We start from the raw sequence: 26559 nt of genomic DNA, 5'->3' as shown, positions 1-26559 counted from the left end.
CCCAGGCACCCGCCAAGGGCCCATTTACCATGGGACTGTGGAGTTGTTGAGGCTGGGCAGAGCTGGGGGTGGCAGAGCCAGCCCCAAGGCAGCAGTGCCAGGCAGGAGGGGCCCTGCCAAGCCCCTGCCCTGCCCTGGGTTTGGAGTGAGCTGGGGAATAAATGTGTGTCCAAATGACCCTGCAGTGTGATGGGAGCAGAGAAATCCAGACCCCTCCAAGCCCCAGCCTCACCTGGGAGCTGCAAACTCCCGGGGAGCCACTGGGAAGGTGAAAGCAGCACAAATCAGCAGATTTTGTTTACTCAACTGGTTCCTTTTCCTTCCCCTTTGAGTTATTCCTGCCTCCTTTGCAGCCATTATAAGCTACAGTCCTGGGGGGAAAAGCATTGTGAATTCAGCGTAAATCCATTCTGTTCACTGGATTAATCTTAATTTGCAGCAGGAAAATGAAGATCAGACGATGAGCCATAAAAGTCAGCCTGATGCGGAGAGTACTGAAACAATATTGGAACTTGATACCAAAATAATTGTGCCATTTGCATGCGAGAGTTTAAAACTGCTCATAATTGCAGCAAGACTTAAATAAACCACAATTTCCTAAATATGTGAGGTAGTTATTATGGTTAATGCTTGGAAAACGAAACGCAGGGGGGAAAAAAAAGCACAGCTCCTGGAACACCGCTAAGAAATACCTGCTTCCACTGACACCCCTTGGCAAGCACAAGACTTAACCGCAATTCCCAAAGGAATTGTGCAGCCCAAGGTGACCCGTGTGCGTTTCCCAGCCCATCAGGCTGGCTGCTCTGATTTCCCGAGCCCAGCCCGTGGCAGGGAGTCCGTGCTTGGCAGGGCACTCCAGCGCCAGCAGCAGCCGGTGCCACAGAGGGAATTGGCATTTTAACAAAAGCTTCCAGCCCCGGGTGGGCCGGGCGTGCTCAGAGGGGGAAGGATGCTGCAGCCGATGGTGCTCGCTCTCTCAGACCCGCCCGGGGCTCCGCGGGGCTCGGGCCCCTCCCAGGCTGGGCTCCCCCTCCTCTGCCAGGAGCTGCGCCAGGAACGCTCCAGGAAGGGCTCAGGGATGTTCCACAGAACAATCACAGAATCACCACAGCTTTGGAAGGGACTCTAAAGCCCTTCCAGTGCCACCCCTGCCATCCGTCCCAACCTCCCACTGTCCCGGCTGCTCCAGCCTGGCCCTGGGCACTGCAGGGATCCCCTGTGCCAGAGCCCGCCCACCCACACAATTCCTCCATAAAACCTGCTCTAAATCTCTCCTCTTTCCCGGGAGACGAGGAAGAAAGCAAACTTTACTTCTCTCTGGGTTTATCTGCCCAGATCACCTTGACGGAATTGCAATGTCAGCAGCTTTTGTTCCACAGATCCCTCCGTGTACCTTCACCATCCCCACACGCTCTGCTGCCCCCGGATTTGCAATGCTGGGGAGGGACACGACCCTTTTCTGCCCTCCCTTCTGCTTTATTCCCCTGTTTTTCAGCTCTTGTCTTACAAACGTTAGTAACACCTCTCTAAAGAGGGAAGATTCTCACCGGCTTTGGGTGGGAAGGATGGGTTTCACCTCGGGGGATGGTGCCCGGCCTCTCCCCACCCTGCCCAGGCTCCCCGCAATAGGAACTCCGCCACTTTGCCTTTGCAGATAAAATTTTTTGTTTAGGCAGTTAATGGTCAAAGCTGCCTCCATCAATTATGGATGAGCACAAATAGATAGTTGTGCTCTGTAAATTGGGCCCCTCGTGCCCATGCGCGGGCAGGGCTCGGTAAAAAGGGTTATTTGTGAACTGCTGACGGCCCCAAATCGGCCCCGCAGCGGCGGAGCCCGGCACAGCCCGGCTCCCGTCATATCCCAGCACATCCCAGCTCCGGGCACATCCCAGCACATCCCAGCTCCGGGCACATCCCAGCACATCCCAGCTCCCAGCACATCCCAGCTCCCAGAACATCCCAGCACATCCCAGCTCCCAGCACATCCCAGCTCCCAGCACATCCCAGTTCTCATCACATCCCAGCACATCCCAGCTCTGGGCACATCACAGCTCCCAGCACATCCCAGCTCCAGGCACAGCCCAGCTCCGGGCACAGCCCAGCTCCCAGCACATCCCAGTTCCCATCACATCCCAGCTCCGGGCACATCCTGGGCACAGAGCAGGCTCCTGGGTAGATAGGGTGCTCTGGGCAAGGCTTTGCAGTGCTGCAGCTGCTATGGATAAGGGTGGTACCAAAGAATCTGGGAATTCTAAGACAGCCTGGGCTGCAAGGGACCTTAAGGACTCATGGCCAAGGCATCCGCAGCCTCATTGTAAAAACTTCTCTCTGAGATGTAATTTAAAGTCTGAGAAGGGGCAGGCTGGTGCCAGTGTCACTTTGAGAAGTTGTTCCCTGCGGTAGCAGCGCCACGTCTCAAACAGCCCCCGGCACCAGCAGCACGGCTGGGACCACTGTACTGAGATGAATTTTAAGGAAATACGGCAGCTAGGAGAGAGAAGCCGTGCTGTGACCTCTGTCCGGGCAGACCCGGGCTGCCGTGCCTCCTCCCTGCCGTGCATCACCTCGGGAAGCAAAGCGCATCCTTTGTTTCCAGCAGCGGTGCGGCAGATTGCAATTTTCCGAGCCAAGCGCTGCAACCACATCATTTTCAAAGAAAGGCTTGAAGTGATCCCAGATATTCCCCCCGAGCACCCGGGCAGGCTCCCCAGCGGGACTGAACGGGAGCATTACAAAGGACAAAGGAGAGCAGCCCTCCGCAGGAGCAGGCAGCGAGGCTGTGCCCGGCGGTGACAGCGGAGGCGACGCCGGGAGCTCCCGTCCGGCTCCTGCCACAGCCGGGCGGGGAAGGTGCCAAACGCAGAGCTCGTTTTGCGAAGGCAGAGCCCAGCTTTGCTCAGGTGAGCGCCGCGGGGACGCACCTGAGTCCTCGCATTTGCAGCTGTTTCCCGGCGAACGCATTTATTCCCGTAAACTTTTGCCTCCCGTATTCCAATTCGCTCCCCGAGCTGGAGCGGGGCCAGAAACATGTCACTTGGTGAAAAGCCCCCGAGCTGGCTCCTCTCCCGCCCCCACCCCTGTCACAGGCGTAGTCGCTGTCTCTCCCTTTTACATAATGCCGGCGGATCGGGAGCGCCTGGCACCGGGGGAGGCAGCGGGGCTCGGAGCATCCCGGAGCGGAGCGGGACTCGGGGCAGCCCTGCCGCGGGGGCCGGGGGGGCGGCTCGCGGTATTTTTAGCGTGAATCGAGGGCCAGCGTGGCTGGGGTGGCATTTGGAGCAGCTCGCGCTGCAGAGCTCGGCATCAAGGACGTAATTCAGGCAGAAAATGAACTGGGAAGGACTTCAGCTTCAAAATGTGAGGGAGATGAGGAGTTCACGGAATTATTGTTGTGGCCGCCGGGAAAAGCCTTTGGCTCTGGATTCCCCTCGGGCTGAGGAAGGGGTCCCAAGGTGAACACGAAATTCCAGCTCCACTGGCTGGAAGGTGCCTCCCCACCCAAAGGTTACCGAGCCTGGCAGCGGCACAAGCTCAGCCCGAGGGTTACTCAGCCATTCCTCCAAATCCCCCTGCGCTGCTCCTCCTGGGGAGAAATCAGCTCTGCACACGGAGAGATCCGCGAGCAGAAACAGAGATTAGTCATAAAGATAAAACCTCAGCCTTGTCGCCAACGAGCTGCTATTCCTGGTGCAGCTCCCAGGTCTGGGGCAGACGGAGTGCCGGGGCTGTGAGAACTCCGGTGGGACAAGCCACCCTCACTCCCAAACCTAATCCAGGAATGAGGCAGAAAGGACTCCCAAAGGCCCAACTCTGGAGGCTGCAGGAGCAAGGAATTGCGGTTCTCTGGGGTGTTGGTACCCTGGGAGAGAGCCGGGAGCCCGGGGAAATCAGGGGATAAGTGCTGGCAATTAGCACACAGTGCCCCTACAGCCAGCGAGCGTGGCTTGGGAGCAGGTCCTGTCTCTGAGGGACACCATCAAAGACTGCCACAAATGAGGAAACTGAGGCATGATGGCTGGGATGGGGCTGCCAGAGGGGTCAGGGGTCACAGGAGCTGCTGGCTGCCACTGCTCCACTGGGAAGGTGGTTAAAGGACAAGTTACACTGATTCTGTGTGTCCTGCCTTCAGACAAGGCCCTCTGCCATGCTCCAAGCCCTGCCCTCCCCACGGCCTGGGAGCTGGGATTCCCCTGGACACTGCCCCTGCCAGGATCCCCCTGGGCACTGCCCCTGCCAGGATCCCCCTGGGCACTGCCCCTGCCAGGATCCCCCTGGATGGGCACTGCCCCTGCCAGGATCCCCCTGGGCACTGCCCCTGCCAGGATCCCCCTGGATGGACACTGCCCCTGCCCTGCCACCCCAGCCCCTGTCCAGCTGGGAGCTGGCTCCAGGAGACATTTATTAACCAGCAGCTCTGCCCTGGCCACGGGCTCACTGAGGACTTCTGCTGCCAACACCAGGGCAGGAGGGTGGCACGTCCCTGCTGGAAGTTGGTCATGGCTGAAGGACAGGGACAAGCAGCTGGAAAGGCTGGGCTTCCACTCGGGCAAAGCCTCCCTGTCATTGATCAGCCTTCCAAGGAAACCACAGAAAATGACATCTGAGCACCCCATCCACGCTGCTTCCCATCCCTGCAGCTCCTGGCACTTCCCGAGCTGCAGGATCACCCTGCCCTGGCTGCACCACGCCTGGATCCGGGAGCGGTGCTGAGCCCAGAGTGGCTTTGCAGCCATCCCAGGACCCCAAAGCCAGCATTAACACAAAACTGCAGCTCCCCTGGGCAGGTCTGGGGGCACGGGAGCCCTGGCTGGTATCCCACGGGCTGGGAACCAGGAGGATAAAACTGCCTGGGGCCCCACGCCCCTCAGCCTGCCCATGGAGCCCTCCTGTGCCAGCTGCCTCCCCCAGCAGCAGCTCCACCTCGGGCACAGGGTGCAGAGATCCCAGGCTGTCCCCTTCTCCCAGTCTGAACGTCCCCCACCGGTGGCTGGAAGGGACACCCTGAAGAGGCAGAAGCCAGCCCCAAAGGCACACAAATCCTTCTCACTCGCAGCCAAAGGCACAGAGGAGCTGATCAGCTGCCCACACTGAGCACTCCAGACCGAACTCACAGCCATTCTTCATTTTTGCTGCCTAGGCTAGGAGGAATAAAAACCTGTGAGGGGCAGGAGGCATTCCATAAGAATGCCTGAGATTTTGTTCTCTGCGTTTGTCTAAAATTGGCTTTGATCTCATCTTCCCCGAGTGCACCAGGTGAGAAGTCCGTGAGCCGCCCCCGCGGTGGGCTGATACCCACGGCACACGCCTCTGCTCCACAGCACGCTGCCAACCAACTTTCCCCGCCCGGCCCCAAGCACGCCTGGCTAATTGATCCTTCTGCTCATTAGCACCAATATTAGTTACACTGAACACTTAATAGGAACCATCTTAGCACCGCTGTCACAAATCCACAGCGTTGCACAGAGTCTGCCCGAGCAAGCGGGTTTTGGGTATAAAGCCACAAATGCATATGCCTGCAAAAACATAAACGCCCCAAAGCTTTCCAGTTATGCCCGAGTTTAAAAATCTATTAATAACCTGAGGAGAGAGCTCCTCTGCAAAACCAGGTGCATCCAGGCAGGCAAAGTAAAGAGCTATTAAGCTGCAAGGGAACAAAGACCGAGACCGTGCCCATACCTATATTTCATGCCCGTTTGCTTTGCGGTGGATTCTTTTAATGAAATGTGGTGCTGCGGGGTAAATGTCCCCAAACTGCGAGCGATAATAGCCACTGTCCGGAATTTTGCCCGGGCTGCATTCACTACGTTCGGGGTGGTGGTGTTCTGCTTGCTGATGAGCCTGTCTTCACCATTTCTCTTCAAGTTGTGGTCCGTGCAGGCGATGGACACTTGCATCGCGCCCGCGGCGCCCCGGCCGGGTGGCGGGCGGACCCCCGGCCCCCCGCGGGCTGCAGCTGCCCGGCACGGCCGGCAAAGCCCCGAGCTGGGACCCCCCGAGCACCGGGGGCTCCGGGAGAGCCGCGCTGCGCGCCCGCGATGCCGCCGGCCCGGGAACGCGAACTTGCCGCGGCGACCGCTTCGGGCTCACTCCGGGCTCTCCGCGGCGACGCTGCCGCTCAGGCAGAAGCATCCATCCAGTCAGGTGCTCCCGGAGCGCCGCTCCTTCATGGTGATCGCTCCGCAGCCGCTCTGGCTCGCCGCAGCCTCCCGGCCGCTGGTTTTAAATCACCGCCAGCATCCTGCGAGCGCTGGCCCCGGCGCCGCTGGACCGCCAAGTGCTGAGCAGGCACGGCCGAGCCCCGTCCCTCGCCAGCGCGTCCCTAAGGAGCGGCAGCATCCATCGGTGTCCTTCGCCCAGGCGCAGCAGCGCTACCTCCCACCCATGGCAGCCCGCCGAGCGCTGGCAGCGGCTCCGCAGCGGCGCCGGGATCCCCCGCCAGAGCCTGTGGGAAGGATGGCAGCGATGGGGAGGATGGAGAGGATGCGAGCGACGGGCCTCCTTTGTGCTCGGAGGGAAGGCAGGCGTTCAGGCAGATCCGCCCGGAAAAATCGCTGCCGGCATCGCTAAGCGAGGTCTTCTAGAGCGGGCAGCAATCCGCTGTTAAAATGGGTTAATTATAGGGGAAAGGAAAAAAATATATAGGGGGAGGGGGAGGAAAATCGCTGTGCTCCGGTGTGTGAGGGAGTTAACACGTTAATGCCGTGCTCCTGGCGCCCGGCTCGCAGCAGGGCCAGGGTTAATCCTGCTCCCCCAGCATCGCCAGCGGAATAAGCCGCAGCGCAAAGGCTTGGAAGCAAAACCATCCCCATCCCTCTTAGGTCAAAGCATCCCTATCTCCATCCCCGGCCGGGGCTGCCCTCCCAGCCCGGCACTGCCCCGTGCCACCTCTCCCGGGGCGCTGGCTTGGGGCACAGAGGGGACCCCCGGCCCGGGGAGCTGCTCACGGGAGCGGTGGGAGGGTGGCCAGGTTTGGAGACGCCCCAGGACCCCCGTCCTGGAGTCACTGTCACCAGCAGAGTGGCCCTGGGCAGGGACAGGCAGTGGGTGTCCCTGGTGCAGCCCCACGGCACAGGGTGCCCGTGGGTGGCACGGCAGGGTCACCCCTAGTCCCTTTCCCACCCAGCCCAGGCCACGGGAAATGGTCCAGAGGGGGTCCCCAGACCCCACCCTACATCTGCCCGGGGGGCTGGAGCTGGGGGCACCTCCGGGGGTGCTGGTGCCCACCCTGCTCACTGCCAGGCCCCTGGCCTGTCCCCTTGGGGTGGGAGCAGCCCCCAGGCCGGATCCCCCTGCTGGACCTGCCCGAGGCAGCCAGAGCTGGAGCAGGAGCGGTGGCAGAGCGAGCTGGGGGTGCTGGGGGTGGTCACAACCCGGTCTGAGCTCGGGGTGACAGAGCTTTGACCCCTGCCCTGCAGCAGGGGCACACCACGGTGGGTGTCCCCTCTGCCCTGCTGAGGAGGGGGGTGTGACAGCGGCAGGGGGGCGGCTGGCAGCCAGCCACGGCCACCCACCAGCCCGAGCTCCTTTCGGATGGCTCATTAACAGGTACCCAGCACATCCCTTTGAGGATGGAAAGCATTAAATCCCAGCAAAGACAGCTACTGTATTGTATTTTCCCAAAGAGGATTAACAGTTCATCATGCAGCAGACCCACGAACTCCCAGCTGTGGGTGCTCTCCTTGGAGTCACCCTCAAGCAGGGTTTGGGGGGAGCAGGACCCCTGGCAGAGGTTCCAGAGCCCTCATCAGTGAGTCAGCACTGCAGCACAGGCACACCCAGCAGAGCGGGCATCGGGGGGCACAAGCCATGGGCTCACGGAGCCCAAGGTGCCCCTCGCAGCCAGGACAGCCTGGGGGTCTCGCTGGGACGGGGGGATGCAGCTGGAGCCCTGCTGGCAGCACCCACTCGTGTTGGAGCCCAGCTGCGTTTCAGAGCCCCGAGCAGGTCCGGCAGAGCTGGAAACATTCCCCTCCCTGGGGGCCCAGGCACTGCAAGGTGTGCCCTGCACCTCTCGGGAGAATTCCCACTCTGTTTTTTTGGCCTGCCAAATGCTGTGACTCGGTGTTGGGGACGAGCCCAGGTCACTGCCACCCGGGTCCTGGCCACCACCCCCCTGCCAGGGCTGCCCCTGCCCTGAGGCACCAGGGAGGGGACAGAAAGGGACAGTCACGCTCTGCACCGGCACATCCCACAGAGCACCTTCCCTCAAGCTGCTTAGCTTTGGGGGGGTTACAGTCTCTGCACAGAAGACGTGTTTAAATATGGGATTTATTTCATTTCCTGAGCAAGATAATCACTTCTAGAGTAAAACGCTGGAGTGACATAATTCTGCATGATGAAAAGCCTGAGCTTATGGAAGAGGAGGTACGTGACAACCCCGGCAGAGGACTCAGCCACGAGCCGTGCCCAGGCTCCCTGTGCCACCTCAGTGCCACCAAATCACTGTGACAACGCGCCCGCGTGCACTTCCCCCTGAGCAAGACAACGAGCGCTCATTAAACGACTCGCTCAAAATGCTTCATCAAGCTAATGTGGTTTAACACAGCTGCCTGTGACCACCCTGTGACCCCTCCCCGCCAGCCCTGGGGGCACTGCAGCCACCGGGGCCGAACGAGGAGCAGCAGGAGCAGGGCAGCAGGAGCAGGGCAGCAGGAGCTCTGCACAAACCCTTCCCAGCCCAGGGCTGTCCCCAGCCCCTCGCAGGGACACAGCCATGCACACCCCGCGGCGAGCAGGACGGAAACCTCCGGAGAGCCAAGGCTGCTCTCGGCAGCCTCGGGGGGATCCCTGCGGAGCTGGGGGGGCCGTGGGGCCGCGCACAGAGCGGGGTGAGGCAGGAGCCCTCCCCAGAGCTCCTGCGGGGCTGCTGCTCCAGGGTCAGCCGGCAGCACGGCTCTGCCTGCAGCCGGAGGCGGGAAGATGCTCCTGCAGCCCAAAATATGACCATGAATCAAGGTCCTGCAGTCTGGGCTGGGTGAAAGCTCGTGAGCTGCTTGCTGCAGCCCTGGCCCAGCGTGGCTGGAGCTGAGCACGCTGATTGCTCCTCCCTTTTGTAAATTTTACCTTACAGCGGAGCTCCTTCGAAATAGGATGCAAAGTCTGGCTGGAGATTCTGCTTCTCACGGCTGCAGTCACAGGCTAAATTATTTACCCTGCCTGCCACGGCAGGGCATTGGGACTGGGTGGGCTTTAGGGCCCCCTCCAGCCAGAGCAGCCTGTGATTCCAGCAATTGGGTCAGTAATGATGCCAACCCAGCCTGCCTGAGCTCTCCAACTGAAATTCTTCCATGTCCAGAGAATACAACAACTGAATTCAGCAGCAACCCTGCAGCAGTGCCCATGACAGAGGTGGGGGCTGCCCTGGATCCCTGGAAGTGTCCAAGGCCAGGTTGGAGCAACCTGGGATAAGGGAAGGTGTCCCTGCCCATGGCAGGGGGTGGAACAAGGGCACAACAAGGTCTCCTCCATGCCAGACTGTTGTGTGACTTTATGATCAACGTTGGAGGTGTTCTCTTTGCTCCCAGGGCTGGAGGGTCCTGCCCTCCCCACGGCCAGAGCAGCCCCAGGGCCAGGGAGATGCAGCAGGATGGAACAGTCAGTGCTTCCAGGCTGGAGACACATCAAAAATATGGTTTCAGCCTTCATGAAGAGAGCTGTAACCATGTTGGACACTTAGACAGATGCTCAGTGAGAGTCTGTGTGCAATGCCCTTGGATGGAGCAGACCTTGGGAGAGGCATGGCAGCACTGAAAACACTGCTGGCAGTGCCATGGGGGCAGGATCCTCCTCCAAAATCAGAGCCCTTGGAGCTTTTCCACCCAAAAAAAGGCCTTTCTTTACTTACCCAACAGCCCAGAGCTGGCCACAGCCACACATTCTGTCCAGGGCCCCAGAGCCACATTCCCCAAAGCCAGTGCAGACACTGCAGGAAGCAGCCTCTCTCCAGGAGTGGGAGAACAATCCCAAACCCTGATTTCAGACACCAGGAGTGGGAGAATAATCCCAAACCCTGATTTCAGACACCAGGAGTGGGAGAATAATCCCAACCCCCTGATTTCAGACACCAGGAGCCCGAGAACGATCCCAAACCCTGATTTCAGACACCAGGAGCGGGAGAACGATCCCAAACCCCTGATTTCAGACACCAGGAGCAGGAGAACGATCCCAACCCCCTGATTTCCAGGCTGCCCCCATCCCTGCCGCAGGACACCTCAGGGCAATCCCGCCCCATGTCCCAATGAATGTCGCACGGGGCCGTAAGGGCAGCGGTGACAAACACAGCCCGTGCTCCTCGCTCCTCCCGGGAGCGGTTCCTGCTGGGAGAATTCCCGGGATCGCGGCTCTTCCTTCCATCCCCCTGAGCGGGGCTGATGCGGGCACGGCTGGGATGGGGAGCGCTGCCCGGAGCGGGCTGGGCTGGGCTGGGCTGGGGCTGGCAGCTCCCAGCAGGTTTGCCGGGATTAATCCCAGCTCCCCGCAAATTTCCCGGCATTAATCCCAGCTCCCAGCAAATTTCCCGGCATTAATCCCAGCTCCCAGCAGGTTTGCCGGGATTAATCCCAGCTCCCAGCAAATTTCCCGGGATTAATCCCGGCTCCCAGCAGGTTTGCCGGGGTTAATCTCGGTTCCGAGGCAGGGCGAGCCGCGGCCCCGCAGCCCGGGCGGTTCGGAGCTGAACCCGCCGGGAATGGCTCTTTTTGCTCTTTTTGCTCTTTTTGATAAGGCTGCTGGAAGCTGCGCGAGGAAATGAGCTGCAGAACAAAAGCCCGGCGCTTATCGAGCCCACAGCCATCACATTTCCGCTGGTTTCACATCAAAAACTCCATTTGCATTTGTAATTGCACTTGAGGAAAACTGATCCAAACTCCCATTAAACGGGTTTTTTTTTTTTAGTTAAAAGGCGTCGTTCTGGCAGGTTCTGAGCCAGGCTGGGGGCAGCGCCCCCCCGGGTTCCTCTGGTGGCACACGAGCTCTGTCACCTGCGGGACCCCCGGCGGCTCCGGGGGCTCCATCCGCCCGGGAGGGACCGAACCGGGGCGTGGGACAGCGAGGCACGCTGCCCTGCCAGCACCTGGGGCAAGGCTGGCTGGGATCAATCCAGCTGGGGCTGCTCCTGCATCCCTGGCAGTGCCCACGCCAGGCTGGACACCGGGATTTGGAGCGCCTGGGACAGAGGGAGGTGTCCCTGCCATGGCAGGGTGGCACTGGGCGGGCTGGAAGGTCCCCCCAACCCAAACCAGGCTGGGATTCTGCACTGCTCTAAATCCAAGCTCCCATCCCATCCCCAAGCCCCCCAGGGTCCAAGGCCAGCCCCACCCTGGCTGTGGGGGCACCCCCAGCCCCAAGGGAGCCCCGAGGAGCTCTGACCCGGCAGCTCTGGCAACATTAAATAAAGAATATCTTGGTACAACAGGAAGGAATCGGCACTGGGAGCCAGCCCGGAGCTCTCCGTGTCTGACACGGAGGGTGGAACTCATCAGAGCCCAATCCAATTAATGGGCTGCTTGTCCCCGTGGAGACAACACCCCCCCCTCGGTGCCTGCTGCCCATTAGCTGCTGGATCCCTGCTCCAAAGCAGGTAATTTAATTTTTCCGTGCTATCTATTCCATTTCTCAGCTGACTGCGAGCCAGTGCCTCACATGAAGGGCTCCAGAAGTCACCATTATATTAATGTATCGTGCTACACTGAGCACTTAATGGTCTTTAAGGTCCCTTCCAGCCCAAGCCACTCTGTGATCCTGTGATATCAGAAGGCTCAGAGCTGCACGAAGCTCCACGGCACAGCACAAGAGGGTTTTGTGTTTTATTCCCCCTGGGAGCCCCTGACACGGTATGCAGGCACTGAGCATCCATGCCAGGCCTGGGGCAGAGCAGCATTCCCAGCAGCAGCACCCTCGGGCACTCAGGGCTGTTGTGCCAGCTCGGGGCCAAGAAATGATCTTCCCTTCTGCCACACTCGTGTTCTACACTGGGCATACACAAAATGCACAATTTCCCCGCGTGCTTGGCATCACCTGATGGATAAATGTGTTCCAAACAAAGCCCAGCCCAAGCTGTGTTCTTCCAGCTCGGCTGTGCTCGTTGAATAGCAGATTTCAGGCAATTATGAGCATTGCTGTGTTATCCACACACGTCAAATCTCACCCGAGCATTGCTTGTAACAGCTCAGAGCTCTAAATTAACTTGTTTGGAGGAAGGCTGCTGAGGAGGGGGGTTTGGATCTGGGTGACAAGCACGCAGCTCCAGCTGCCCTGCTCTGGGACACGCTGCAGCACACGGGGGAGCAATCCCGGAGCAGAACTCCTCATTCTGTGACATTAACTGGCACAGGGACAGCACAAAGATCAGCTGCAGCACGCTGGGCTGTTTGGCAAACTCTTTCCCAATGAACACCCCTTAAAAAACCTCCCCCTCTTCTGGAAACCCTCAGTTTTCACCTCCTCCTACAGCCAATGGAGGGGCTTGGCCCCTCTGAGCAATCCAGAGAAAGCCAAGTGTCTCCATCAGTCATTATCTTATATAAGTCACCACTGCATAATAAGCACTATTAAAAATACCACCTTCCCAAATTGCATTTTTCAAAGAAGAACTTTAAGTCTTCTCCTGAGAGCCTCCCTTTGAGCCGCAGCAGCATTTCTAATGCGAACGTGAGTGACACAGGGTGGAATCCCACCAGCTGCAGGCACAGACCTGGCACAGACCCTGCTCCCTGCTCCAGGCAGAGCTCCTCAGCCCAGCAGCATCCCCAAGAACTGGAATCTGCTGGAATCAGTCACCGAGGAGAACCAGCACGGCACCAGGACAATGGTGCTTGCTGAAGCCCAGCAGATTACCAGGGAACCATCTCCAGCCCCATTAATTTTCATGGATCCTTTTCCCACTGCCAGGCTCCTCTTCGGGGGAGGGGCTGGCAAAACCCGCTGTGTCAGCACTGCTCTGCCTCCCAGTTACCAGCCCACACTGCTGCTTAAAAATCAGCATTTCGGGGGCTCGGGAATCTGCTCTTCACCTGAGCAGGTGCAGGCACAGCACTCTGCTGCCAGGCAGGAGCCAGGGCCTCTGGGGACTCTTTAGCTCCCGAATTTTCCTTTGCTCTTTTCACTTCCAGAATTCTCTGCAAAGGCTTTTAACGTTTTTTAAGCTTTTTTTTTTTTTTTTTTTTGGCCCACGAAGCAAGAGCACGGTGTATCTCAGAGCAGCACAATGCCATGGAATGGTTGAAGGGACCTTAAATCCCACCCAGCGCCACCACAGGGACAGCTCCCACTGTCCCAGGTGCTCCAGCCCCAGTGTCCAGCCTGGCCTTGGCACTGCCAGGGATCCAGGGGCAATGCCATTTTAGTAAATCAAGTTCAAAGGACTCTCGAGTCTTCAGGTGACCTCCAGCCACTGCCAAGCACTTCCGAGCCAAGATTTCTGCATTTCCCAGGCCAGTGCTGGCCGGGCAAGTAGTCCCCCGGTCTCTGGGCACATCCCAAACATTGAACAACCACTTTTGCACTGGAAAGGCGCCCATTTAATTAACAAAAAGATTTGCAAGAGGATCATTACTTACTGCCAAATGCATAACCGCTCATTAGGCCCTCAGGGGAAATGAATAATTGCTCCTGCAATCTACAGATTGTGTCTTTTTCTGCAGAGAAAAAACGGTTTCATGTCCTCAGCTGGGGTGGGACGCTGAGGCCGGGGGGAGAGCCCCCAGCCCAGCCGGAGCAGGGGGAGCAGCTCCCCAGCAGCCTCAGCCTGCCCCCCTGCACTCTCCAAGGATCCCGGTGCTCTCCACAAAGACCTCTGGAAAAAGCAGCAGCCGTGCCCTTGGAATGATGGAAATACTGTGCCGGCTTCTGGAGCCCTTCTGGCACAGGGCTGAAGGCAGCAATTGTGAAAACACACTGGAAACGAGGAGGAGAAGGCTTATCAGGCAGAGACAGCTCTGCACAGGAGGTTTGTCCGTGGCAAAGCTCCTTCCACCAGGCTCCCCTCCCCGGCTGCCCACGGCCCTCCCCGCACCAGGACAGAGGCACAAACAGAGGGGTGCTGCACTCAGCGTGGGGAAAACCGCAGAGCAGTGCCCTGGCTGCCTTAGACTGCAAAAAACTCAAAGTTCTTTCACAAAGAGCAGCCCCACCCGAGCCGTGCCAGGCACAGTCAGCACCGAGGCTGGTGACACGGGACCTGCTCTTCCCTGGCACTGAGCCTTGCCAGGGCCTGGATTTATCATCATTCCTAAAGGAGGCAGCCTTGAAATAAACCTGCAAGCCACGGGAGGAGGTTTTGCTCCCAAATTTGCTCAGCGTTTTGTGTCGGCGCAGCATCCGGCAGCATCCCTTTCTCAGCACATCCCAAAGTCAGCCCAAAGACTCCAGACAAAACCTCTGTTATCCAGGCCCTCGTGGGCTGAGCTTCATCGCAGGCTGCAGCCTTCAAACCTGTCTATAAATACAGCCAGGAACATCCCAAACTCCGGAGTCAGCCCCGCGGAGGAGCGGCTGCAGGGCAGGAGGAGGCTCAGCAGGAGCTCCTGCCCTGGATCTGGGATGGAGCAGCACCTGCCAGCCCAGCCCCACAGGGCAGCCAGACCCCACGGCTGCAGCAGGGCTGGGGGAGAGCAGCAAGAGTGGGGGAGAGCAGAAAAAGTGGGGGGGAAAGCAGAAAAAGTGCAAATTCCTGCTGGGAGCAGCCGAGGGTCAGCTGGGATCTGCTGCAGCCATGGGGAATGGGGAGTGCTGTGGTTCAAAATCTGCTTTGTTTTCCCCCAAAAGCGAGCTCCTGCAGCACGGGAAGTTCCCACAGGAAGGTGGGAATGGCCCTGGAGCAGCAGCACACTGAGCCTGAGCACGGCTCTGTGAGGACTTTAGGGAATCCTCATGGAATGGTTTGGGTTGGAAGGGACCTTAAAGCTCATCCATGGGCAGGGAGAGACCCCTACAAAAATAACACAGACCCCAAGGAGCTGGGATCATTAGGAAGAAGGCCAGATATGGGAAGTGTCCTGTTACCATCGCTCCAGGTAGCTGCTGTGTGCTCTGAACTGACTAAAAAAGAGTAAAAATCCACTTAGGAGGCCTGGCAGTGCCTATTGAAAAAAGGACACAGCTGGATGCAGCTCCACGGATCAATCTGCACAGGAAGAAGGGGAAACATGAAGGCTGGGAGATATTTCCCAATAAATATAATGCAGCAGCACTCAGGGCAGATGAGGACAGGATTACAGTGCAGGATTACAGGACCCCATCAAGAGCCCTCCTATATTTTGCCATCTAAAGATTAGATATTTTAAAGCCTCAATGCACAAAATGGGCCTCGCTGAGGAAGGCTGGAAGAGCAGCTATGGCAAAGGGATCATTCCCAAATTCCCCTCTTCGGGGGGAGCTCTGCAGGGTGTAACCCTGGGGTTAAATCTCCCCTTGGTGTTCAGCTGGCCTTGGCTGACACCTGGTGACACCCTCAGCCTGCTGGAGCCTCCAGCACCCACAGCACATCCCTGTCAGGAGCTCCCCAGCTCACTACAGAGGCTGCCAAAGGGTTTCCTGTGCCCAAACCTGTTGCACAAAATGTCCTTTGCTCCCCCCTGCCCCAGTTCCTGTGCTGGGGGAGACGGTGAGTGACTGGCTGCAGGCTGTTCCTGATTTAAACACATCTGTAATCCCTGCCCATCATCTTTTCCCTAAGCCAAAAGCCTGTTTAATCTCCCAGGGCAGGGACAATCCCACCCTCAGACCCCAGGAGGCTGAATCCACCTGGAATGGGATGGCCAAGGGCTTGGGGAGCTCCTCACAGCTCCCTCTGCTCTCAGCAAAGGGAGGAGGAAAAAGGATGAGGGGAAAGGGGGAAGGAGAAAGGGAAAGGAGTAAGGGAAGGGAACACCCTACAAAGGGCTGCCTGCTGGCCAGTCTCTGCACCAGAGTCTCACAATCCTAAACTGCCAGGTTTAATTAGTGCTTAACCAACAAAAGCAACAGAAAGAGGACAGCGATGGGCTTGGGATGGGCTGCAGGAGCTCAGGGGTGCCTGCAGGACACCCCAAGGAGGCCATGCCAAGGGAGGAGGGTTTGCCAGGGATTTCTGTGCTGTGGGAACAATTCTCTCCCTCCTGGAGCAGAAGCTCAGCTCGCAAAACAGAGAAACCAGGAAAGCAACCCCAGCCCAGCTGCAGCAGGGTTAACCCAGCAGTGCCCGGGGGCTCCCTGACCTCCATAAATACTTCCCAGCCCAACATTTGCCAGCAGCTCGCTTTGCAAGGGCTGCCTGGGTGCTCTCGCAGACACATCTCCTGTAGGATTTCCCCCCGGGCCCTGGAGCAGCCGCCCGGGCTCACAGACCCTGCTGGAACCGGGAGGGAGCAGAGCCTGGGCAGGGCTGGCAGCCAGAGCTCAGCCCAGCAAAGCGCACGGGGAGGAGCTGTGAGCAAACACCTCGCTGGGTAACAAACACCAAATTCGCTTTGTAAACGGTGTTTCATCTGAGAGGAATTCCGCTGTCACCAGAAACGAGCCCAGCTCAGGCAGTGCTGCACTTTGGGCTCCTCTGTGACAGCAGAGCTGAGCTGCACTGGCTGAAGCAACGAGAGGGAAAAGAGCTGATCAGCCTGTAAATGAGCCGGCTTACAAGTGTTTAGTAACTGTTTCTTGTTCACAATTCATTACTTCCCACACGTAATTGAATAAATCTTTAAAAAGGAGCTGCCACTGTGCTGGCTTCAGACTGGACCCACAGGGAGCTGTAGAAACACCCGGGAGGCAGAAGAAGAAAATGTCCAAGCTCACAGTCAGAGAGAAGAGTCCCTGCACTTCTGGGAGAGAAATACCCTGTGGAAGCAGCAGGTGGGAGGTGCTGGAGCATCCCTGCCCCGGCAGAGCCCTGTGCCCAGCGCCTCTCCCACAGCATCCAGCTCTGGCTGCGTGGGAAGGGCAGTGAGCCACAGCTGCTTCTGTCAGCTGTGAAAAATGCACACACTTAAAGGGGAGCAGGGGCTCGAATCCATCAGCTTCCACAGAAGTCAAGCACATGCTCCATTTCCCCGTGACTGATGGCTCTGCTGAATGAGGGAAACTCCACTCACTAAGCAAGAAACAGAGGAGCCTGAAGGAGCGTGCAGGGGCAGCCCCAGTGCCCCACACCAGTCCCACGGGCTCTCATTAATCACCTTTTTTTATGGCTTTTAAATGCCCTTTCACATCCAAGCCTACAGAAATTCTCTCCCCAAGCTCTCTGCAGGTTTCTCCCCCGGGCTGGGCACGTTTTGGTGCAGCAGAACACAGAGACAGAGAGCACAGGACGCTTCAGGCAGGGGAGCACAGCCCTCCCTGGGGACACCGTGAGCCCCCACCTCTGCTCCGCAGGGAGGAGCAAGGTTAAACCGTGTCTGCGTGCACTGACACCGTGCAAAGTGCAGAATTAGAGAGAAACTAGATAAACGGGGATTTTCCTGTCCTGAAAAGGACACCAGTCTTTTTAAACACAACGGCCACTGGGATTAGGATCACCAGCAGGAGCAAAGGAATTGCTCATTAAAGGGTGTCGAGTTTCCAGGCCAGAAGCCCCAGGGAACGAGGGGATCTCTCTGGGGACAGCAGTGCTCCTGCCAGCCCCGGGATCTCTCCTGCCACAGCTCCGAGCACAGGGGCCCTGGGATGCCCATCCACGGCCCTGGGACACCCATCCATGGCCCTGGGACACTCTCCCATTTCATCCCCCTGCCCTGTGGGTTCAGCTCCCTTCCTCTAATCCCAGCTTGCCCCAAGGGTGCCCAGCTGGCCCAGCAGCACCGTGGCACAAAGCCCTTTGCCATTTCTGCTGGTCCTGACTCCAAAACTGCTCTTTCACAGCCCCACTCTGTGAAACCCTGGGCACTGTTACCAAATTTCCCCATCCAGCAGCGAAAGCTGGGGCACAGCTGAGCTGGATCCATGAAAACACCAGGCACGGTGCCTTATTTCAGTTTTAAGCTCAGACTGGCCACGGGAAAAGATCAACCTCCAGGGAAAGCAAATGTTTCAAAGAAAATTTGCTTTTTTTAGAAGCAGAGAGAACTAGTAAACTTTCCATACAGGGCTTCATCCTTTTAAAGGGAACTTTGGAAGCAAGGCACAATGACAATTGCTGGACTGAGCACACCAGTGTCTCTTCACCCTCCATCCCCAGCCAGCAGCCCCTGTCCCCAGGCTGCTCCAGCTCCTGCAGGGATGACACCCTTTCCCTTGGACACCCTTCTAACCCAAAAGCCGTGTATTTCCCATCCTGAACCCAACCAGGGGTTTGGGCTCTCACTCCATTTGCTCCATGAGGACAGAGAGGGTCTCAGGGTTCAGGACCTGAGCTGGAGAATTCAGAGTGGTTTTCCCCATCCTGGCACTGCTCAAGGCAGGGCTGGACAGGGCTTGGAGCAGCCTGGGACAGTGGAAGGTGTCCCTGCCATGGCAGGGGTGGATGAGATGGGCTTTCACCCTTCCAACCCAAACCATTCCACGACTGTCATTAACGTGCTAAGAGAGAGATCAGATCCAGCATTTTAAGAGAACGGCTCACAGCACCCAGCTTTGCTCAAAGCCACCCTCATTCCCACAGTGCCAGAGGGACCAAAACAGCCCCTGAGGCAGCCGAGGGCCTGGGACAGTGGAAGGTGTCCCTGCCATGGCAGGTGTGGATGAGATGGGCTTTCACCCTTCCAACCCAAACCATCCCACGACTGTCATTAACGTGCTAAGAGAGAGATCAGATCCAGCATTTTAAGAGAACGGCTCACAGCACCCAGCTTTGCTCAAAGCCACCCTCATTCCCACAGTCCCAGAGGGACCAAAACAGCCCCTGAGGCAGCCGAGGCTCGGCTGTGCCATCCCCCGAGGTGTGCCATCCTCTGGGCTGTGCTATCCCCCGAGGTGTGCCATCCCCCCGAGGTGTGCCATCCCCCCGAGGTGTGCCATCCCCCGAGGTGTGCCATCCCCTGGGGCTGTGCCATCCCCCCGAGGTGTGGCATCCCCTGAGGTGTGCCATCCCCCCGGGCTGTTCCATCCCCCCGAGGTGTGCCATCCCCCCGGGCTGTGCCATCCCCTGAGGTGTGCCATCCCCCTGAGGTGTGCCATCCCCTGGGGCTGTGCCATCCCCCGGGCTGTGCCATCCCCCCGGGCTGTGCCAGGCGTGTCGCGGCTCTCCGTGCCCCAGCCCCGTACCTGTAGCTCATGGTGCCGCTCTGGCGGGCGCTGTCGCTGGTGCCCAGCCCGTGCAGCTGCAGGAACCTCTCCAGCTGTTTGCCCTGGCTGCGGGGGCTGCGGGGTCGGGGCCAGCCGGGGGCAGCGCTCCGAGCCCGGGGGGTCTCGCCTGCCCTCCGCCCGCCCGCCCGGGGCCGGGGCATATCGGCACACGCCGCCTTGTACAGGTGCATGCTGCCCACCGGGAGCGCCGGCACCACCGGGACCGCCGGGACCTCTGGCACCACCGGCACACCGGGACCACCGGGAGCGCCGGCACACCGGGAGCGCCGGCACCACCGGGAGCTCCGGCACACCGGGAGCGCCGGCACCACCGGGAGCACCGGGATCTCCGGCACCGCCGGCACACCGGGAGCGCCGGCCGGCCCCGCTCAGCCGCTGCCCGCAGCTGAACCCGCCGGGATCCCAGAGCTGGGCAGCGCTGCTGCCGCCCCGGACATTCCTCAGCCAGCCCCTTTGGTGATCTTGGCCGAAGCCCACCCTGGGCATCACCAGTGTCGTTCGTCTGCTGAGCCCTCTCCTGGCCCGGCTCTCCCAGGGGTGAGGAATGCTGGTGGGAATACAGCGCTGACCCCGTTTCCCAGGTCTTATATTTAGATAATGGGAAATATTTGCTTGGGATTCAACCCAAGGCCAATAAACATACAGCAAGTGCTCTCCCAGGGGGTATTTCAGGCCCTGGCTGAGCAGATGAACTCTGCAGGCATCTCCTCTGCAGCTCAGGGGAACATCTTGTTCTGTCCCAGTGCACTGAGAGCTCTCCCGGCTGGGGTTACCTGCTCTGGGAACATCTCCAGCATCTGCAGCCTCCCGCGGTGTGACAATTCTTATGAACTAAACTATGATGTTAACGATGATTTCACCACTGCTGAACTGCAGACACAAAAGGTTCTGGTTCACAGAGCCACAGAATGGTTTGGGTTGGAAAGGACCTTAAAAACCATCTCACTCCAAACTCCCCTGCCACGGCAGGGACACCTCCCACTGTCCCAGGCCGCTCCAAGGCCGGCCCTGACCCTAGCCTTGAACAATCCAGGGATGGTTTTATGGTCTCCATCCCAGAAGGGCCACAGTGACCTTTTCTGGTCACAGCAGACAATCCTGCCAAGGCCTGGTTCATGCCACTGAGGCAGATGTCTGAGACTCTTCTATTTTAAAAACTCACCCCATTTCAGCCCCAAATACATTAGAAAAATAAGTTAAATAATCAAGTGATGGATGTATCATGAACTCAACTAATCCTTAAATCTTTCAAAGCAGATAAAGAAAGACTGATCCCAACCCCAGAATACATTTGAAAAGCTCATAATTCAATGTCACAGAGGGGAGTTTGGCAGGAACAGTGGGATTACCCGGTTATTCTTCTTGTGTGACTGTCATACCAGGGCGTGGGTGGCCCTGGGTGTCCCCAGGTCCTGCCCAAGGGTGGGGGTCCTGTTCTCACAGTGCTGATCCCATGGGGGGTGCAGGGGGGATCTCAAGCCAGCTCTTTGCAGCCCAAGGACACTCAAGGGAGGGCAGGGTGTCCCAGGGCTGTCCCTGCTGTGTCCCAGGGCTGTCCTGCCCTGTCCCCAAGGCTGTCCCTGCCCTGTTCCCCGTGTTTCCTCCCCACAGTGTAACCCCAGGGCTGTACCTGTGATCTCTGCTGCAGCTGCCTTTGGTTTTACCACCTGCCAGCCCCAGCTCATCTATAATGCAAGGTGAACCAGGGCTGAGAAATATCTCTGCAAGCTCCTCTGAGTTTTCTGGACACAAGGGTTGTGCTGGTTTGGAGGATCAGGGCTTGTATGGACCAGCATCTTTAGAAACTTCTCTCTCCCAGGAGTTATTCCCCAGCCCTTGGTTTTTACGGTGCTGTGGGAGCCCCTGGGTGCCAGCCACAGGCCAGAGGGGCTGGGGGGCACCGGGCCCAGAATCTGCCCCCTCCCAGCCCCAGACCCCTCGTGCTCCCCTCAGGTGCTCATGAACACTCCTGCATCAACACCCACTTGCTCCTTCTCTCAGTTTTACTTCCTTTTCCTTTCACTTATCCCCTTCCTAATTTTTATCGTTGTGGCATTCTAACTCATTTCTTACCCAAGCACATCTGTGAGAGCTCTGTTTGTGCTGGGCACCGCAGGCACCCCCATCCTGCCGGGGACTGGGGAAGGTCTCGGCCGATTCTCAGCAGGAACCCTGGCTGCCACCGAAGGGAAGGGAAGGAATCCCCCAGATGAGGGGAAGAAGAGCCCCCAGGGGAGGAGGAGGAGGAATCCCCGGGGAGGAGGAGGAAGCCTCCCCTCCCCGCGGTCCCGGAGCTGCCCCGGGCGCTCCCGGCTCGCTCCCGGGGCTGCGGCAGCAGCAGCAGCAGCCGGGCCGTTCCTGCTGCGGTTCCGATTTCAGTGAGGGTCTGACCCCGCACAGGAGATTAGAGACTCGCACGTCTAATTTCCACTAATACCAAGATCCCCTTATATTTTTTTAAAGGAGCAGATCAGATTCGGAAGGCTGCGACATTTAAGACCGATGGGATGAGAGATGCAGCCACTGCAGGTTCCTCCTCCCGGGGGCTCCTTCCCAGGCTGAGCCCCCGGGCAGGGAGGGGGCACAGGGACCCACACGGTCCCTTCTCGACAGCAGCAACTTTCTGCTCTATTCAAAACACAAACGAAACCACAGTCACTTGGGCAAATTAGAAACAAGGCTCAACAACCACACGCAGCTTGTGCTGGAGAAGTTCTGGCTATCAACAGACAAGTTTGCAGGATATTCATCTCTGTAAAGCACGCATTACCAGAAAAATCAGACTCAACAAAGCCAAGACCTTTCTACTAATCAGACAAAGCCAAAGACCTTTCTACTATCATTACCATCGCTGCGATTAGTATCGTTGCTATTGCTATTATTATTATTATGGCCACGATGACGCCGGCCAGCAGCACAGAGGGCGGCGGGCAGGGACGTACCTGTGGGGCATGCCGGTGGTGTAGGCGATGGTGAACTCGTGGGACAGCTCGCACACCCGCAGGTACCAGTTCATCTCCAGCTCCCGCAGCAGCGCCAGGCGCCGCGCCCGCTGCTGGGGCTGCCCGGCCCGGGCCCGGCCCTCCTTGCTGCCCTCGGCCGAGCTCTTCAGGGCTCTGTCCCGGCTGCCCAGGGACAGCACCGACTGCTTCCTCAGCTTCAGGGACTCGTCGGCGCTCTTGCCGCCCACGGTCCCGGTGCGTGCCGCCAGCATTCCGCCGCGAGAGCGCTCAGCCTCGAATCATCCGAAGTGACTGCAGCGCTCCTTCTCCCTCTGGAGCCGCACGCCGGCCTCAAAGCTGTAATTAGAGACGTGGCTGCGGGGCTTAACCGGGAAGAAGAGCTGCAACCTTCTCATGGAACCATCTGTAGCGGCCGCGGCGTGCCGGCGGCTCCGCAGCGGGGCCGGGGGACGGTCCCCAAAAACATCACACCGGGCACAGCCCCGCGCCCCTGCTGGCCTCGGACCGGCGAGGGCTGGACGCTTCTGGAAAGCCCGTGCGCTGCCCAGAGCCGTAAACATCGGAGGTGAAGTCACACGTGTCACCTTGAGGGCGAGCCCTGCCCACGTGGCTGGCCCGGGCAGCTTGCAGCGCGCTCCGTGCCGGCCCCGAGCATCCCCATCTCTGCCCTCCTCCTCCTCCTCCCCCTCCTGCTGCTGCAGCTCCTCGGGTCGCCCCATCCAGCAGCAACTTCCATTCCCAAGGGATCTGTAGGAATTTGGGGATTTGGTCCCCCCTAGGATGAGAACAAAGTTCCGAGCGCTGCCGAGCAAGCGGCGTTTGTTGAACGCATGAAAGGGCGGGCACGGGAATCGCATTAATTCCCATCTCCGGTCGGAAATGTAAAAGCTGGCACAGAGATTACAGCTCTAATCACAGCAGCCACTTCGGGAGCACGGGCACAGCCGTGTGCGAGAGACAAACCCCTGTGAGGCGGCGGGATTTGGAAGGCACAGCCCCCGAGGTGCTGTAACCACCCCAAAGCAGGGCCGGCACCCCCGCAGGGTTCCAGGGATGGATGGAAGGTTCCTGCGATGGGGCAAAGGGAGCTCGGGGGGTCCCTGGTGCGGTGCCCACCCCCAGCAGGTCTGGCACCAGCTCGGGATGGTTTCACCTCCCCGAGCCGTGCAGATCCCGAGCTTGGAGGCTCCCCAGCCTCTTCCCAACATCCATCCCAGGGCTCCAGGCTGTGCCGGGGCCCTGCCTGACCCCCAGCCCCCCCCAGGAGGGTTTGGAGCCTCACCTCGCTCTGTCCCTGCCCTCCGGCACTCCCAGCTGTGCCGGGTCCCCTCCCAGCCCGGTGGGACCTGCTGGGCTCCCACCACCCCCAGCCCCGGGGACCCCCTGGGCCAGCCCCAGTGCTGGAGAGGGGTGCTGGGAGCCCGGCAGAGGCACACACAGTGGCTCAGCATGCTGCCAGAGGTGTTACAGGACAAAACCCCCCTTTTTGGCTGCTTTTGCAGAAAGCAGTTCCATCACCTTTTGGAGTAAGTCCTACAAAATGTACCTCCAACAAGAACTGGTGCTATCCAACCTATTCAGCAGATGTGGAAACATTCACTGGAAGCTCTGCAAAACTCTGGAAAAACGACTCAAACTTTGAGCTGTAAGACATTCTGGTTCTACGCCCGACCCAACGTGTTTACTCTTAAAATGCTTCACAGAAAGGAGAAGGTTTCCAGCAGAAGCCTTTACACCAACGCTGAGCAGCGAAGCAACGCTTCCATTGCACTACACGAGCTGAAGCCTCAGGAGATCCTTCAGGTGCTCCCATGTGGCAGTTGGTCACCCAAAGCCACAGCTGGTCACCCAAAGCCACAGTTGGTCACCCAAAGCCACAGCTGGTCACCCAAAGCCACAGTTGGTCACCCAAAGCCACAGCTGGTCACCCAAAGCCACAGTTGGTCACCCAAAGCCACAGCTGGTCGCCCACCAAAGCCACAGCTGGTCACCCAAAGCCACAGCTGGTCGCCCAAAGCCACAGCTGGTCGCCCAAAGCCCACAAAGCTCCCAAAGGGCTGCACAAAGGCACACCGTGCTTCCCCAGCCTGCTGTGTCCGTAACTCTGCTAAGCACAGCAGCAGCCGCTGCTGCCAGGGCCGTCGCTCGGCGCCCAGGCGAGGAGCCCAGCGCGGCTGCCGCCGTTACCGCTCTCGGGGTGGCACCGCCGCGGTGCCGGGGCCGCCGTGCTCGCGGAGCGGCGCTCGGTGTCGGGCGCACCGCAGCGCTCGCACAGCCCGGCGGTAAGCGGAGCCCCGCTCGCCTTATAAAAGTTGCAGGACGATTGATTTCCTGAAAGCAAAGCTGCCCCGGAGTGTCACGCTGGAAGCCTCGGTTCCACAAACCCCCCAAAGCCCTCCCATGGCACAGCACCAGGCTGTGATGCTCCCGGGAAAAACACCTCACCCTGATCCCTGCTAGGGTGGGGGCTCCTCCTGCCTTCTCTGTTCCTCCTATATTCTTTCTATATTCCTTTTATAGTCCATTTGTATTCCTTCTATATTCCTTTTACATCCCTTCTGTATTCCTTTTATGTCCCATCTAGACTCCTTTTATATTCCTTCTACATTCCTTTTACATTCCTTCCATATTCCTTCTATATCCCTTTTATATCCCTTCTATATTCCTTTTATGTCCCTTCTATATTCCTTTTATGTCCCTTCTTCTAAGCAATAATCTCTTAATGTATAATATAATTATGCATTTGTAACTTGCCTGTACACTGTAGAAATGTCCAGAATCGTGTTTAGGAGCTCTCCAGCTGTAGTTCATTATGAATTATAAGTGATTGTTATATTACTTATATGATATTATAGAAATTCTATTTATTAATAAATTATGCCAGGGTTTGAAAATTTGTCTGTCTCTTCTTAAAACGCTTTCTAAAATCAGATTTTCATTCCAGCTGCAGTCCCCAGAGGTGGACACAGGAAATGGGAACCATCTCCTGCTGAGGGGTGTCCCAGGGCTCCCCTCTCCCTGTGCCCTGCATCCACAGGGAATCCAACACAATCCCAGCTCCTGGAGCCAAGGGAGGCCTCGCGGGGTGCAGAGGGACAGAACAGCCCTAAAAGAGCTTTAACCCCCCAGTGCTGCTTGTGGCTTCAAAGCAGGACACTTCAGGGACAGCCAGCCTGCAGCCCCAGGATCAGAGCTCGGCTTTAATCCATTTTCCTCTGGCTCAGGCACCCTTTTAGCCAAACCTCCTGTTTTCAGATGTAAACAGGAGAAGCTTCTAAACCCCCTGCAGCAGCTGTTTTCTGCTCGGGGGAGCAGGAGGATGAGTAAATGCACTGCACACGGGGCCCCTCTAAAGCTGCTTTGAAAATCTCCTGAGCACTTTTCCAGCTGGATTTGCCATTCCAGTGGCACCTCTGCGGTGGCCAGTGTGTGACCCCACAATGTCACACACAGGACATCCTGACTTTCTGCACCACAAACTTGTTTTGATAGAATGAAGGAATGGTTTGGGTTGAAGGGACCCTCATTCCAGAGTAAAGGAATGCAGGACACACAGCTGAGCCTGCAATTCTCCAGTAATCCCAGCAAAACACAGTGACAGCTCACCCTCCCTTAAATGATCTCAAAATCCCCCCGTGCCCTGCAGATCCACAGCAGCTCCCAGGATCTGCTCCCACACGTTCCCAGCTCTGCACACCCAGAGCTGGCAGCCAGGCAGAGCAGCAGCCCAGCACCTGCAGGGTCCTGCTCAGGGATTCCAGCAGAACACCTCGAGCCTTGCCCAGGTACAGACTGATTTGGGATGTGATCCCTGAGCAAACAAAGTCTGGTCCCACGGGAGCAGAGCCATTCCCACCCCCTGGTCCAATTAACCACGGAGCTTAGCTCTTCCCAGCCCTCCTCTGCTCCAGGTAACTGAAACCCCCCCGGAAAGGTTCATTAAGGGGTTTAATTGGGGTGAAGCAGCTCACCCTGCTGTGGCAGCACTCAGATGCCGTGGGTATGACTCTGCCCGGGCAGCAGCCGTGTGCCAGGGCAGCCCCAGAGGGGCTCAGGGGATGCACCCGCGGGGCAGCAGCACTCAGCCTCCCCAGACCCCCCTGGGAAAGGCTGTGAGCTCACAGAGAAGGATGAGAAACAATTCTTATCTAACTGACTGCACCTGCTGCTGTGAGCATGTGGAATTGTCATGGAGATTTGTTTACCAAAGAGTAATTCTTCATTAGCCAATGGCAATAGTGTTATCATTGAAGGAGCAATTAGGTATCATAACTGCAAAAGCAATGAGCTTCTTAATAATGATATATATAATGAAGAGATTGATCAACCTTCTGTAAATCACAGAACCAGTGCAAATTATCACTCATTTGGGGATCGCCTACTG

At 58.2% G+C, this 26559-nt stretch overlaps 2 protein-coding genes across 2 annotated transcripts in view; both read right to left on the bottom strand.

Annotated features, from left to right (window-relative positions):
- Positions 1-22693, bottom strand: part of LOC121353823 (voltage-gated potassium channel subunit beta-1-like) — a 56565-nt gene extending 33872 nt beyond the window's left edge. Inside the window, exon 1 of the mRNA XM_041467983.1 lies at positions 22155-22693. Within this exon, the coding sequence (XP_041323917.1) occupies positions 22155-22426 (272 nt within the window). The 5' untranslated portion in view covers positions 22427-22693. The remainder of the gene's footprint in view (positions 1-22154) is intronic.
- Positions 6488-19689, bottom strand: LOC121353647 (voltage-gated potassium channel subunit beta-1-like). Its single transcript, XM_041467647.1, has 2 exons — positions 19171-19689; positions 6488-6597 (listed from the first exon to the last, which is right to left on the bottom strand). The coding sequence occupies exons 1-2, from the start codon at positions 19380-19382 to the stop codon at positions 6564-6566; spliced, it is 246 nt and encodes an 81-aa protein (XP_041323581.1). The 5' UTR covers positions 19383-19689; the 3' UTR covers positions 6488-6563.
- Positions 22694-26559: the final 3866 nt, after the last annotated feature.

This window comes from Pyrgilauda ruficollis, unplaced genomic scaffold (genome assembly GCF_017590135.1).
Source record: "Pyrgilauda ruficollis isolate IOZ18807 unplaced genomic scaffold, ASM1759013v1 scaffold21, whole genome shotgun sequence".
NCBI classification, from domain to species: Eukaryota; Metazoa; Chordata; class Aves; order Passeriformes; family Passeridae; genus Pyrgilauda; species Pyrgilauda ruficollis.
This window is presented reverse-complemented; position numbering and strand designations above follow the sequence as displayed.

What these genes read in the sequence shown, in the direction of transcription:
- LOC121353647 (XM_041467647.1), bottom strand. Translation starts at nt 19,382, where the DNA reads ATGCACCTGTACAAGGCGGCGTGTGCCGATATGCCCCGGCCCCGGGCG. An exon ending in AGCGGCACCATGAGCTACAG is followed by an intron (nt 6,598 to 19,170) that starts GTACGGGGCTGG and finishes CCATTTTAACAG; the next exon opens with CGGATTGCTGCCCGCTCTAG.